General features: G+C 34.7%; 1 protein-coding gene across 1 annotated transcript; it reads left to right on the top strand.

The window, feature by feature from the left end:
* Positions 1-8,933, top strand: LOC107757944 (serine/threonine-protein kinase NIM1-like). The gene is made up of 4 exons (XM_016575555.1): positions 1-94; positions 2,620-2,910; positions 5,027-5,295; positions 6,867-8,933. The coding sequence occupies exons 1-4, from the start codon at positions 73-75 to the stop codon at positions 7,617-7,619; spliced, it is 1,335 nt and encodes a 444-aa protein (XP_016431041.1). The 5' UTR covers positions 1-72; the 3' UTR covers positions 7,620-8,933.
* The last annotated feature ends 6,771 nt before the right edge of the window (positions 8,934-15,704 follow it).

Genomic DNA, 15,704 nt, shown 5'->3' with positions numbered 1-15,704 from the left:
GCTGGAGGATTGAAGACTGTAGAGTGAGAGGTTGTTGTGCTGTTGTCTGCGTTCATTCATACAGACACCAGCATGAAGGATCCACAGCTACCAGGTAAAGTTTATTTCTTCATGGAATAGAGTATAGGGAGAGTTTGTAATCAAGCAGAAAAAGTAAATGAATACATTTTAAATAAACTATCTCTTAGGGCTATACATTTTAAGACCTGTTTTTTTAGCAGTGGTTATGTGTCAGGTTGCATAGATTATGAATAATATATCAACCGAGAATAATGATAAAGATAATTTTCTTACAAGACAAATGTGATCCTCTATTAACTGCATATTGATCACAGTGGATATGCATAAGATCTCATCATTTGTTCATTGATTTGGAATGTTGTTAGTTAATAAATATTTAATTTCAACTCTTAATGTATGCTCCTAAACACAGTTGTTTTTTTAAGATGATGAACAGTTTCACAGTACAAAAGATGTTGGTGGAAAATAATTTTGTTGTTTTGTAGAATTTAAGTGCTAATTATGACCCTTAGATTTTTTTTTGGTGTTACAGTGCAAATGTTTTTTTATTAAAGGCAGCAAAAGTCATTAATGAAAAATAGTGTGATTAAATTAAGTCTTATTCCCAACTATTTGTTTTCTTCCTGCAGCATTGGTGTTACTGATATTGAAAATAGTTCAGTGGATATCCTGTGTATTTTTAGAAGTGTGTTGAGTCTGCAACCTGTGATGCATGGTCTTAACGTGGCTCCTAATCCACCCTTCTTAAAGACTTTTCTATTCAGACTTGCAAGCCTGATCTTGCCTCCAGTGCAGACATACTGGACATTTGAACTAAAATAGAAAGGACATGCAGGCATGGATTAGGATTATACAAGAACATCTAGAGGGATGCAACTATGCAATATTCCAAAACAGTGTTCGAAATGTTATTTCAATATGCTGGTGTCACGCAAGTCTTACATTATAGGTTAAGTCTTTAATGAAAAAAAAAAAAGAAAAAGAAAAAAGTGAAATTTATGGTAAAAAAAAAAAGTCAGCTGTGGTTGACAGAACTTCACTATAAAAATAGAGTATCGACATTTTAGGTTTTATGGATTGCACTTAAATTTACAGGGAAAAAAACTGTACATAATGTAAATACACCTACCTAAACTGTAAAAAAAAACAAAAAACTTTGAGTCTCAAATACTACATAAAAACCCATGTCAAAGCAACAGAATTCCCCCAAATGTTGCATTGCAGCATGAATAAATTATGTGGTTATTCTTAAAGGATTATTGTTTTGCTGTTTGCTGACTTCTTTTAAACTTTTGTTATTATTTTGTCACTATTGTTAGTTATTTGTTGTGTTGTGATGTAATACATTAAGTGTCCTATAAGACTATATATATATACTGTATGTCAAAATTACTGTTACTTAAGAATGCCTTGGCTGAATGAGGCATTGTGCATTTACTGAACAAATTCAAATTGACAAAACTTAGTACAGTTATTAAGACAACAGTTGAGCCTAAAAATCTGAATGCACCAAGTTGAATTGGATTTTGACCTTTTCTCAACAATTTATTTTTTTTACAGTGACTTGACTTGAAAAAAGGTAGCATCTAAACGAAGTAGTTTTGTTCAAGTAAAAAAAAACATTATTTAACATCACAGAATCAACCTAAATACAATAATTTATAACAAAAAAAATTGACAAATTAAAAATAATAGCTCCTAAAAAGCGTTTAAAGGGTGATATTTTAAGTCAAATATATATATATATATACACACACATTCTAAATTTTTAAATTAAAATTGTAGTTTTGTAAAGAAATGTAGTAACCGTTTATATTTGCATACAAAAAATAATTTCATCAGGTATAAGCCTTTACATTTCAAGGTTTTTAATGTCATGAGAAATAAAATTCAATTATGTCCTGACTTTTGTTTGGTAAATGTCTATGAATGTAAAAGCAATGGCCGTGTCAGTCTCCACAGACTGGGACACTTCCTCTCATTGACCTTCCATCCTGAAGGAAAGGTTTACAGGAGCTTAACCTTTAAAGGACGGGGTGAACAGGGATCGTGACACTGAAGCAGGAAATCTGCTTGTAATAGTCGGAGAATCGAACATCGAGTCCAGTGCAACAGTATAATTTATTATCATGCAAAACCTCTTATTAGCTGCAGTAATTAATTGTTTCTGTATATTCTTTAGAAACATGTATATACTCGTCGGCGCCGATGGCCTCGTGGGCAGCGTGCCTACATATAGCGCCTTTGCGCTTCAGGCGTCCCGAGTTCGAGTCCCAGCTTGTGGACCTTTCCCGATCCCAACCCCCTTTCTCTCTCACCCACTTTGCTTCCTGTCGATCTACTGTCCTATCTAAATAAAATGCCAAAAATAAATCTTTAAAAAAAAAATGAAACATGTATATACTCAATTTAGTTCAACTATTATGAGATGTACAAAAGGTTAAAGGTTAAAAATGAACGCAAATGTGCCTTAAAACACTCGTCACCACTCTTATGATAGAGGATCCATAAATTAGTTTTTATGTACAGTTTTTATTAATTTGAGTAATTTGACTTTGCTGGTATTTTCAAACCTAATTTTTTTTTGTCCCATCCAAGGTACCAAAACACTAAATGTCTGGGCAAAGCGACATGGGAAAAAAGGAAAGAATGAACCGGAGGCCCAACCTGCCCAGAAAGAAGCAGAAACACGCAAGTGTCCGGCAATTACGCCTGAACAAAGAGCGAAGCAGACGGCCTTCGAGAGGGTCCTCTATGACATGTCCCACAATGAGCAGGTCATCAGTGACATGATGCTGGGCCGCAGGATTGCTTTCTATGAACTCAGAGGAGAAATAGGGACTGGAAATTTCTCTCAGGTCAAACTGGGTGTTCATGCTTTGACTAAAGGTGAGACAATCAGTTGTCACTTAAGGAGGCTTTGGATGACTCTACATAAAGTGGCACAGAGTATCTGAAATACCATAAATCAAATAAAACCACTTGGAAACAAGTTATACCTGTTCTCAGGCTAGCTTTAAGTTTCTGCAGTTTGCAATTACATTTAACCAACAAGTGTCAAGGTCATTTTTAATGGATGTATGAGGCTAGTTCCTCTTAAGTTCACACCTGAAGAGAACTATGCACACATTCCTCTAATATCGACCACCAGAAATTGTCCAAAAGGTTTTGTCTTCAAAATGTTTAATTTGAAAAATGTGCTAGTACTATCTTTCCTAAAATTCTGTCTGATACCAATGACCCAGTAATTCATAATGATTAAATAATGATGAATAATTAAAAAATGTACTATATATGGAACATATTATTAATAATTAATATAAATAATGAAGAAGAATTTCTATGCTACAAGTGAATGTAGGCATTACAACAAAATAATAAGATCTACATTTTGAGATTTGCTAGTTTTTTTTTAATTATTAGTGTTTTTTAAAGATTAATTTGACATTTTCATTAGATGATATCTAAATGGTGTCTTAATTAAAAAAATTACATACAATACAATATAATATCTATAGTCAATCTCTAATTTTGAGGACATTTAAAATGTCCAAACACTTTATGGGGCCACTGCATGTGTAATTCAGATATGTACTTAATATAATTGTGATTTTTATCTATTTCATATAATATTAAATAGCCTGAGTCCAAATTTTTTTTAAGTGGGAATGAAATGAAAATTCCAATCCGATCTCACGAGAACATGTAACTATTTTACGAGTTGGCGATTTGTTTTTGCAAACAATTCATCCATACATATGTTTTTTTTTGTTTACCTCATAATTATTTAAAGGAATAGTGCACCCAAAAATGAAAATTTGCCTAAAAAGTACTCTCCCTCAGCCCGTCCAAGATGCAGATGAGTTTGTTTCTTCATCAGAACAGATTTGGAGAAATGTAGCATTACATCACTTGCTCACCAATGGATCCTCTGCAGTGAATGGGTGCCGTCAGAATGAGAGTCCAAACAGCTGATAAAAACATTACAATAATCCTAATAATAATAATACACATGACTCCAGTCCATCAATTAATCTTCATGTGAAGAGAAAAGCTGCTTGTTTGTAAGAAACAAATCCATCAAGATTTTAAACCGACCAAAATACCAGTCTATAATCCATAACACTTCCTCCAGCGAAAACTCACATCAAAATCCACTGATATATTTGCTTAAAACTTGTAAACGGTGCTTGATCTGTGCATATTGCTCTCCTGATTCAGATGGGACAATTCTTTCACTGGAGAAAACGATATTATGGATAGAGGACTTGTAACGGTTTGGAGTTTAAAACATCTTAATGATGAACTTGTTTCTTACAAACACGGAGCTTTTCACTTCGCAAGACGTTAACTGATGGACTAGAGTGGTGTGGATCACTTGCAGATCATTGTGATGTTTTTATCAGCTGTTTGGACTCTCATCCCTCTTCTCTGGTGACGTATGCAGGACTTCTCCAATCAATTAATCGACTTAAACCCGTTCTGCAAGCTCCAGCCATTTTTGGGTGCAACACTCACAACTCAAAATCCAGTCAACAACCGATTGCATAGAACCAAGTCCCTGCTGTACATTTTGTCTAGTTGAGAATCCATTACACTCGGATGTACTTCACAATGAGATCTGCCGATACTTCATCACTTCATCACGACATTACCCTCTGTGGATTGCTGTGTTCTGTCAGTTTGTAGCTTCTGACAGCAGGCGGCACAGTTGAACAGGGTCTGACCACGAGTTGATCCGCTCATGTAATCCCGTCAGATTTACAGCACCCCCTCTGTGAATCACGCTAATATTTTTGGTGGGTTGGTTGAAAGGCCTCTTGAAAACAACACAGCAGGGAGGCCTCTCAAGCATTTTACCACACATTTGTTTAAAGACCTTCAATAAGATAAAAAAGTCACTTGAATATTTCGCTAGCATCCCACTAAGTTTGTAGCTATGACATGGATTTCCCCCTAAATACAGTTCACTGTTATTGAACACTCCTCTCTCTCTGTCTCACAGAACGTGTTGCAGTAAAGATTCTCAATAAGGCGCGTCTCGACAAGAAGTCACAGAATCTGTTTGCCTCAGAGATCATCTGTATGGAAAATCTGTCCCATCCGAACATTGTGCGTCTGTATGAGGTGCTCGAGACCAGGAAGCATGTGTACCTCGCTATGGAGTATGGCAGCGGAGGAGACCTGCTCTCACGCATCACCAGCATGGGGCGCCTGTCAGACCTGGAAAGCAAGCTCATCTTTGCCCAGATCATCTCAGCCATCAAATACATGGTGAGAGCAGCAAGGCTTGTCCTCGCCTGACCTGACAACAGCTCCTGTTTATTAATGCTGCTTGTGAAGACAAGCATCGCTCTTAATATTGCTTGATATTAACCCCTCATCCTAAGTATTAAACTGCATTACTCATCCTGCACATGCTAAAGACGTGAATTATACCTCAAACTGTGTGATTTATTGAGAAGAGGTGTTCTGTTACATTTCTAAGCAATTAGACTTGTGAGTTTTAATTAAATGGGTTGGAAAGTCCTATAAACATAGATTATGAGACTTGAATTTTGGTCATTTGTTCAATTCAATTAGACTATTTTAGTGAAATTTGTATTTTATTTTATTTTTTACCAAAAAACAAAAATGTCTGCACACTGAAAGACATACAATTAGACCAAGGCAAGAGTCTATCACAAACATTACTTTAATTTAACATCTATAGGGTGACAAAAGTGCAAAAAAGTGAAAAGACGTTTCAGCTCATGCTTTCTTCAGTGCTCTAATTGTATGTCTTTCAGTGTGCAGACATTTTTGTTTTTTGGTTGATCAAATTTTTCTTGATTTACGCACCTGAGAACGGACTGGTTATCTTTTTGGAGCACATACAATATCTTTTTTGATAGTTATTTTTTTTAGTCAATATTACTGGTCAGAGGTAGATTGGATTTTTTTTTTTTTAACTGAAAAAATTTAAAATTTGAACTGAAATAACAATACCGTTCAAACATTTAGGGTTTAGATTTTATATTGATTGTTTGTTTTTTTTTAAATGACATTAATACTTTAATTCAGCATTAAATGTATCAAAAATGTCAGTAAAGACATTTATAATGTTACAAAAGATTTCTATTCATCAAAGAATACTGAATAAAATGTTTCTACATCATGGTTTTTGCAATAATATTGAGCAACACAGCTGTTTTCAACACTGATAATAATCAGAAATGTTTCTTGAGCAGCAAATCAGAATATTAGAATGATTTCTGAAGGATCCCGTGACACTGAAGATTGGAGTAATGATGCTGCAAATTCAGCTTTGATCACAGGAATAAATTACATTTTAAAATATATTTACATAGAAAACAGTTATTTTAAATTGTAATAATATTTCACAATATCACCGTTTTTATTTTTGATCAAATAAATGCAGCCTTGGTGAGCAGAAGAGACTTCTTTCAAAAAACATAAAAAAAAATATTACAGACCTCAAACTTGTGAACGGTAGTGTATAGGTCAAGAATTATATTTTAGTTAAGAACATTTATTTGATAATAATAATTGATTAAATTCTGTAATTGATGCACAAAATTATTACTGACTGATCAAACCCTAAATGAGAATTATTGTTATTAATTAAGATGGATCAGCAAAATTCAGTGAATTACATTAAGATTTTTGTCAGTGGTCAGTTTAAAGTAGACATTTTTCCATTATATGACATGTTTACATTCTGCACACATTTGTTTACATGGTACAGTATAAGCATTTTCTCTAATTATGAATTTGTATGTGTTTCATTTTACACAGTATGATTCAGTCTAACGGATCTATCTATTTCATTGTTTATTTTTCAGCATGAAAACAACATCATCCATCGTGACCTGAAAGCAGAAAATATTTTTTATACCACTTGCTACTGCATCAAAGTGGGTGACTTCGGTTTCAGTGTTGTCAGTGAGCCGACCGAAACCCTGAACACGTTTTGCGGCTCCCCGCCGTATGCGGCACCTGAGCTGTTCAGAGACAAAAGCTACGTGGGCCGTTATGTGGACATCTGGGCGCTGGGTGTCCTACTCTACTTTATGGTGACCACCACCATGCCTTTCTACGGCGACAACTTAGGCCGACTGAAACGCTGCATCCTGCAGGGGGCGTACAGCATCCCGCCCCACGTCCCTGAGTCCTGTCAACTGGCCATCAAAGGCATGCTGAGACCCGTACCTGTGGACCGGACCACGGTGTCGCAGCTGATGCTATGCCCCTGGCTGAAGGGCATCGAATATCCCAAACCCTATCCTGCTTTCAATGCGACGCCCAATTACCTAGCTGACCCTGCGAAGAGCCTGTGCGTGGAGGAACAGGAAGTGAAGTCAGCCCTGAGCGAGCTGGGCATCAGTGGCACACATCTGCAGAATAAAACCTGCACTGACTGCCGCAGCCCAATAACAGGAACTTATCGTATCCTGTTGCACCGCATCCAGAAGAGGAGACCCGTGGAAGCGGTAGGATATTCCGCCCTGTACCCAGAGGATTTTGGTACCAAGAAATACTGGACCAACAACGCAACGGCTAAGCACAATCCTTCGGCAGTGTGTAACATCCTATGAAGACAAGTGTTGAATGATTCATGGGTGGATAATGTGTTTGATGCCATGTTTCAGGAAGTAATGAATTTACATGTATGAAGTTGTGCTGTTTTTTGTTGTTGTTGTTGTTGTTGTTGTTGTGAAACCCAGCATCCCAGAATCAATCCCAAGATGAGTATTTTACTTTCTATAATATTTTTGTAATATATCAAGTTAGAAGGTTCCCTTATTAGTGTTTTGGTGCTTATCTGCTGCTGAATCTGTGGTTAACAGCACAAAAAGAATAGCCCATTCCTGAAACGAAATCACTCTTACAAGCCAGTTCTTTTTAATGAATCAAACATGTACAGAGCAACAAGTGTAGCCCGATATCCGAAACTAATGACTCTCTTGAGCTGGTTCTTTTTAGTGGTCAAAAACATACTGCTCAACAAGCGTAGCCTGATTCCCGAAGCGAAAGTTTCTTATAAGCCGGTTCTTTTTAGCGAATCAAAAGCATATAACACAACAAATGCAGCCTGATTCCCGAAATGAATGAACTGATTCCTTTTAGTGAATCAAAAATATTCAGCTCAACAAGTGTAGCCCCATTCCCGAAATTAAATCATTTTTACCAGCCAGTTATTTTTAACGAATCAAAAATGTACAGAGCATCAAGTGTAGCCCGATTCCTGGAACTAATGACTGTCTCGAGCTGGTTCCTTTTAGCGAATCAAAAACAAACAGCTCAACAAGTGCAGCCTGATTCCCAAAATGAATGAACCGGTTCTTTTTAGTGAATCACGAACATGCGGTGCAACAAGTGCAGCCCGATTCCTGAAACGAATTATGAGCCGGTTCTTATGAGCCGGTTGTTTTTAACGAATCAAAAACATACAGCTAAACAAATGTAGCTTGATTCCCGAAACGAATGGTTCTTTTAATGAATAGCTCAAAAACGGGATTGAATCATTATAACGGAAATATACTCATATTAATCAGAATGAATCAGTTGTACCGCATAGTTTTTGTGTTCTATTTTACAAAATCTCCAGGGTCCAATGGTGTCCAAGGTCTGAGACCACTTGTGCAGATACTTAAATTTGTAAAACTTCTTGTTTATTTTTATGTCACTTTGTTTTAATTTTTTTAACAACAATAAACCCTTCTCACTGAGGGCTCAGACTTTTAGACCTCAATGAGGTATGATACAGCTGCTTTCCTTTTAACAACCTATTAGCCAATATATACAAATCAAAACATTTCATATATTAGCAGCAGAGATTGCGTGCACATTTGGATTCATCATACACATGTAATTCTAATGGAGGATGTTTTTATTTTGCAGTCAATCCATAAGTGCACTGTAAAAAAATTCTGTAGTTTTTACAAAATAATTTTGGCAGCTGTGGTTGCCAGAATAATTTTGTAAAAAATACAGAAAAACTGTAAACACATTTACGGTATAAAAATAAATTTTACAGTATAAAATTGTAATTTACAAACAAGAAAATTTGAATGTAAACCAGTAAATTCAACAATGCACACTGCTATTAAAATCTGTTTTGTACCTTTAACATACTGACAACCACCATAATAATGCAGGTGGTAAAAGAGAAAGCCACATGAAGAATCAAAGCTCATCACAAGTAGCTTCGCCACAAGCAGAAGTATATACTAATATATAGAAGGTTCACAGAGTCATTCATGCAAACACAAAACACCATCATGGTAACACACATGATACTTAAATAATGCATTAAACTTTCATTAAACGACAGAAGATGTAACATAAAGCCCAAATATACATAACTAATAACAAAAACTATTAAAAAAACATGATTATTTAAACAAAATACTTTCAAATGTGGAGTGTCATGCAGGGAATTCTGGGAATATCAGTTTACTGTTTTTGACTGTAAATTATACATTGATTTGTTATTTTTACTTCTAAAAACTGTAAAATTAACAGCATTTTACTGTAAAATTACATGAAATGTCTGGTTAGATATTTTACAGTTTTTCCCTGTATATAGTACGGGAACTTACTGTTAACCTATTAACAGTTTTTTTCCGTAGCGTTTCTACTAAATTTTACAGTTAAAATTACACTTATTTTTTACAGTGTGGTCATTTACTGTTGCCAAGTTGAATATGGAGATATGGCCAATACTTAACGGTTAGGAAAACATTTGATACATTTTTGTATCACTGACTAGTTGAATGTTTGAGAATATTGCTTGTTTGATATTGTCTGAGCCACAGCTTTGGGTTGAGTGTCATATGAAGTAAATATTCGCAATAGGCCTAGTTACAGGCTGTTCTGGCCTTATGTAACAAAGTTCACATGTATTTTTATAAAAGCCTGACAGATTTGATGTTTAATTTGATGGACTCGACAGCCATCTGTTTCCATTTAAATAGCTGAATTGCTACTTAGCAATCATTTGCTGATCTCAGGCAGGGTTTACATTGAACGTATGACGCAAAGGATTAAGCGCTAATCAGCAGTTAATCCTAATTAGAGTGGTGCTTTATAAAAAGCTTGTGGTATCAGCGATTATTCCATTCTATAGAATTAATCATCTTTATTTTTCCTGATAAGGGAAACAAGCCATGGCACATTCATATCAGGAATGGAAGAGATCTGCCAAGATGCTGTTTTTACAGGCATAATAGTGTTTTGTAGTTACACACACATGCCTTTGACCTTCTAAATCATATTTAGATACATGTCATGTTACTAACCCTTATATTACTCAATAACATTACATATAGATCTGAAATTGTTATTGTACTCCACTGCAATCATTTGCAGCATGATGTTTAATTATCAAGCATTGCATGTGATTTATTGTTACCTGATTGCACGTTAATATTATCTTTTTGTTTGAGCTCATGAACATGACAAATATATTGTACTTTGCTAATATGATACGTAACATTTCATATAACGTTGTCACACGAATTACAGATGCTACTTGAAAAATACATTGTATTATATTTTTGTATAATATTTTCATGACAGTTAAGTACACTTTCCTCTCAGGTTCTCATTACTGTGATGCAATAATAAATAAATAAATACTGTTTGAAAATGATATATTAGGAAGTATTTATGCATCAGTGTATTAATATAGAAATATAGGAATTACAATTAAAAATAGCAGGACATCAAAAAATAAATAAATGTCCCAATGCATATGGTAATGAGAATATGAGAAAATTTAGAAAAAAAAAAGTCATAACATTATAGACTAATGCAAAGTCTATAATGCAAAAAATTTTAAATCTTTATGCAATACATTTACTTTTTCATTTTATTTTGGTGTGAACTGTGACATGGATTTTTGAAATTCCTAAGCTTTAATAAAAGAATATACATTGCCGGTGTACACCTCTATAATTCATGAAAACAGGTATGACATAAATCAGTGAGTGCTTCAGAATCAGTGCTGTGGTTAAAAAAGAAAAAAGAAAGAACAGAAAACTGCTCGTTGAGCAACATCTGATCAAAAAGTATATCGAGACATTTATTCTCTTATGTAATCCAATGCATCTTGTTCTGAAAAATTGCGAAAGCAAACAAAATGAATAGTAAATATGTACCCTAGTGATTAATTACACAAAAGACTATCCAGTAATCCAAATAACCAATTTATTTTATTTTAGGAGTTTACTTTTTCTTAACTGGAGCCTCTGAATTGCTCAATTTGGATAAGATATCCAGTGTAAACAAGTGTGGGACTGGATTAACTGTCCTTAGATTTGCTGTATGTTTTAAAAAATCTTTTCTGGTATTGTTAAGCATCAAAGGTTTAGACTCTCTTAACATCAACATCTCTCACATAACAGGCCGTCTTCTCAAATACTCAGCAACAGGACTCTTGTGTAAACATCCTTTCAAATCTTTCTAAGACGTGCAAAGCATGGCAGAGATTTACTGTCCTTGGAACGAACCGTTTCTTTTCCTGTCTTTCTGAATTCCCTTGACCTCAATTTCACAACATTTGTGCACTTCCTGTACGCTACTAGTTTGTGCTTGCAGCGTTCATGGTTTCTTCAAAGTGATTGGCAGTTTGCAGGCTGATATGGATTTTGCAATACTCTACTTGGCCACTCATTCCAGACCTGTTCACACATGCTTTGGCACCAAAAAGTGCAATCAATGACAAGTGAAGATCACACAAGATCACTGATGTACTTTGATATCAAATGCTACCTGCCACTATACAATATATTTCACAATATTAACAGGCAGTTCATCTTTTGTTTACCATTTAGATGCACTCTTAAAAAGGCGTTGGCTTTTTCAGTGTGCAGTGCTCTTTATGCTGTTAAACTGCCTTTCTAAACGATAGGATACCTCAAATTTAAAATAAGACCTTAAAACAAAATGTTTAGTTGCACTCACATTCAAACACACTGCACCTCTCTGATAAAGGGTGCATTCTCTAAAATCTGACGAGACTATATAAATAAATAAATAAAAATAAATATTTTACATTACATTTATAAACTTGGGCTTTATACTGTTTATTTATTTTTTTTACTTCAAATTTATACTTAATTGTATTGAATGTAGTGTACTTCAAATTTTAAAAATAATAGTTACTTAAAAATGTTCTTGCAAATATATTATATTCATGAAATAAAAGGCGACTTGCACTTAAAGAGAGTAAACTATCATAGCTATGTTTCTTAAGTACACTTTTAAAAAGTGCACTTTGCAATAATGTCAAATGAAAAGTTGTACTTTAAAGTACATTACAATTTTTAAATCATTATGTTTTAAAATCTGTTTTAAAACACTTACTTTGATGTCTTGGCTAACATAGTAAAGCACCTGTAAAGGACTTATCATTTGAACTGCAGTGTGTTCTTCAACATTGCATTTAAAGTTCATATATTCTAAATGTTCTAATTCAAAAATGCTACAAATGTGCAATTGCAAATATATGAAAGAAGTGTCAATAGGAATGACATTGAAGTATCTTTTAGTTTATCATAAATGCTTGTCCGTACATTAGTAGCATTTCAAAGACAATTCAAGTAATTATGGAATTGCATGTGAAGCACCCTTACGTTTAAGTAAATGCATCTGCTATAAATTTAAACTATAGTATGTCTTGGCTAACATAGTAAAGCACCTGTAAAGGACTTATCATTTGAACTGCAGTGTGTTCTTCAACATTGCATTTAAAGTTCATATATTCTAAATGTTCTAATTCAAAAATGCTACAAATGTGCAATTGCAAATATATGAAAGAAGTGTCAATAGGAATGACATTGAAGTATCTTTTAGTTTATCATAAATGCTTGTCCGTACATTAGTAGCATTTCAAAGACAATTATTATGGAATTGCATGTGAAGCACCCTTACATTTAAGTAAATGCATCTGCTATAAATTTAAACTATAGTACATTTTCGTTTAATTGCAAAAAACATGCAATTAAGTGTCCAAAAACATTACATTAGGTTCACATGTAAGTTTACTCTTTTAAAGTAGATTATTTTCATAATAAGTGCTCTTTTTAAAGGATGCTGGAGTGTACTTCTTTTGCACAAGGGCAAAGTTTTACTCTTTATTTAGATCGGTTAACAATCTAGCCAGCCTGTTGTGCAATTTGGAGCATTTATCTCAGCATATTGCTATTTGCACATCTGGATGCATGCTAACTGCGTTTCATTGTCTCTGTACTTGTATTCTGCACTATGAAAATAAAGCTGAATCTGATCGCTATCGCTGCTTTGACTCAGATTGCGGATTATTAATGGAATGCTGTGGTTTCTTAGATATCTCAGTACATTGATCTCAGTCAGTCAGATGTTTTTCTAGAAGGAATGTTCAGTTTATAAATGAGAGCTTGTTTATCCTCGGTATAGTGTGTCATCTGGATGGCCTAGTCTGCAAAACGTGAAAAAATCGACCATCATTATTCATACAAATATCATCTCCCTTATGAGAGGGGGTTTCTGTCTTCTGCGAACATAGTTAATGAGCAAATCGTCCAAAGATGATGTATTATAAATGAATTCACAGATCAGACTTTAAAAAGTGAAATGTTACTGTAAGTTTGAGCGATCACAGGTCCTGTTGTTATCGGAATCGGAGACAGGCAAATAGCATGTGAAACAGTCCATGCTACAGACCGATGCTATTAAATAGTCATTTCTGAGCACTTGTAACATTTCTCATGGCTACGGGCCAACAGAACCCGCTTTATTGACTTAGTCATGAATGATGCAAAAGACAAGTTTGGAGTTGTTGGAGGAACGAGCACACACTGATGACATTGTCCTGAAAAAGTTCATCCGCCCTGAATGTGAGTGTGAGAAAGGTAATGCTACATTGCAACGTTTTCAGTTTAGTTACAAACGCTGCTTAGTCACAGAACGACGTCATGCTATATCATAACACCCTCAGGATTTAATTGTTTATATTACAAATGCTGATATGTAAGTTGTCTTCATTTTTATACTGACACCTATTGGCGTGGGTGGAAATGCGATTGGAAATTGAGCAATACAGACTATATTGACAATATTGTGTCTAAAATATGATATTAACTTGTTTATTGAACTGTTGCATAAAAGCAATATTACATTTGCATTCGTGCAGATATTCGGGAAAAAATAAACAGCACTTTTACTTGTGTGCAGGGCCGCATTAAGACTGTAAGGGACCCCTGGGCTTTACCTCTTGAGGGGCCCTTCATCTACCAAGACTATAGCCAACATTCACGCAAGTTGTCAGCCTTTTATTTTGCAGTAATAAATGCCATTAACATAACATCCAAACCTATAGGTCTGTCACATAAAATATAGAAAATATCATGAACTACACATGTGCTTGTCTGGCATATTTTACACAGATATCTACATATAAAAACACGTAGCATTAAATGTAGCATTTAATGTTGATGAAATGCATTATGAACTAACATTAAATAAGGAACAGAGTAGGCAGGTAAGTAAGTGAAGGTAAATGTACACCTTTACCAAATGTTCTGTGCACTTTGATTTATGCCTTCACAAATATGTCTTTCTGCTTGTGGATCAGGTTGGTAAGTTCATTTACGTTTTCACAAATCTTACTCTACACATGCAATTTTTAAATCACTAATTTACCTTAATAATAGTGAAATAAGTTATTAACATTAATCAAGAGAAATAAATGATGTAAAATATTGTTAATCACGGCAGTCAGGTATTCTTGACAGCTATTGCAATAAGTAGGCTAATATTAACGAGTGAAACCTTTGTAATGTGCTACAGTACTTTATAAGTGTTTATCATCAAAGTTGTATTATTGCATTTTTTATTAAAATTAAGGCCACAGGCTTGACAATAAGGACTGGCCGATGGCCCGGGGCCAGTGTGAAAGACCCTCGATCGAGACAGTTAGCGGATTTGTCACTGTCCAATCAGACCACCATTTCATCCTTACGAAAGTTTATCATTTGCACATGTTTTAAGCCTCTCTAATTTAAACCTTCAATAGAGTTTAAACAATTCAAGTGCAAAAAGACACAAAAGATTTCAATTCAGTGCTCGCACGCTGGTTACAATGTAACTAAACACTAACACATAACTAGTATATACACACACTCACACATGCATACAAAGGGGAGTTAAAGTGGATGAATGAAACCGTTAGAGAAACCAGAGAATGCAGCTATGAAAAATGAGTCAGTTAACCACCTGAGTGAAACCACCAGTGCCGTTTTACAACGGGGTTTACAGCTTATACTAAACCTCTGTTTCATTTAGTTAAAGGTACGATACTTGCATTGCTTTGGCCGTTCTATGGAGGTCTATCTTTTGGGTGGTCAGAGAGTCTTCGATCATGGTATTTTGCATATGTAACTAGGTGCTGATGCAAAACTGTTAAAGATTCTTAGAACACTAGGTATCAACATATAATATACACCCTCATTTAGATCATCAAAATACAAATTCGTAGATAACAAACATGGTATAGTTGGGGTTAAAGGGGTCATATGATGCAATTTCAAGTTTTCCTTTCTCTTTGGAGTGTTACAAGCTGTTCGTGCATAGATAAGATCCCTAAAGATGCAAAGACTAAAGTCTCAAACCCAAAGAGATATTCTTTATAAAAGTTA

The sequence above is a fragment of the Sinocyclocheilus rhinocerous genome, unplaced genomic scaffold (genome assembly GCF_001515625.1).
Source record: "Sinocyclocheilus rhinocerous isolate Xijiao unplaced genomic scaffold, SAMN03320098_v1.1 scaffold324, whole genome shotgun sequence".
In the NCBI taxonomy this organism is placed as follows: Eukaryota; Metazoa; Chordata; class Actinopteri; order Cypriniformes; family Cyprinidae; genus Sinocyclocheilus; species Sinocyclocheilus rhinocerous.
This window is presented reverse-complemented; position numbering and strand designations above follow the sequence as displayed.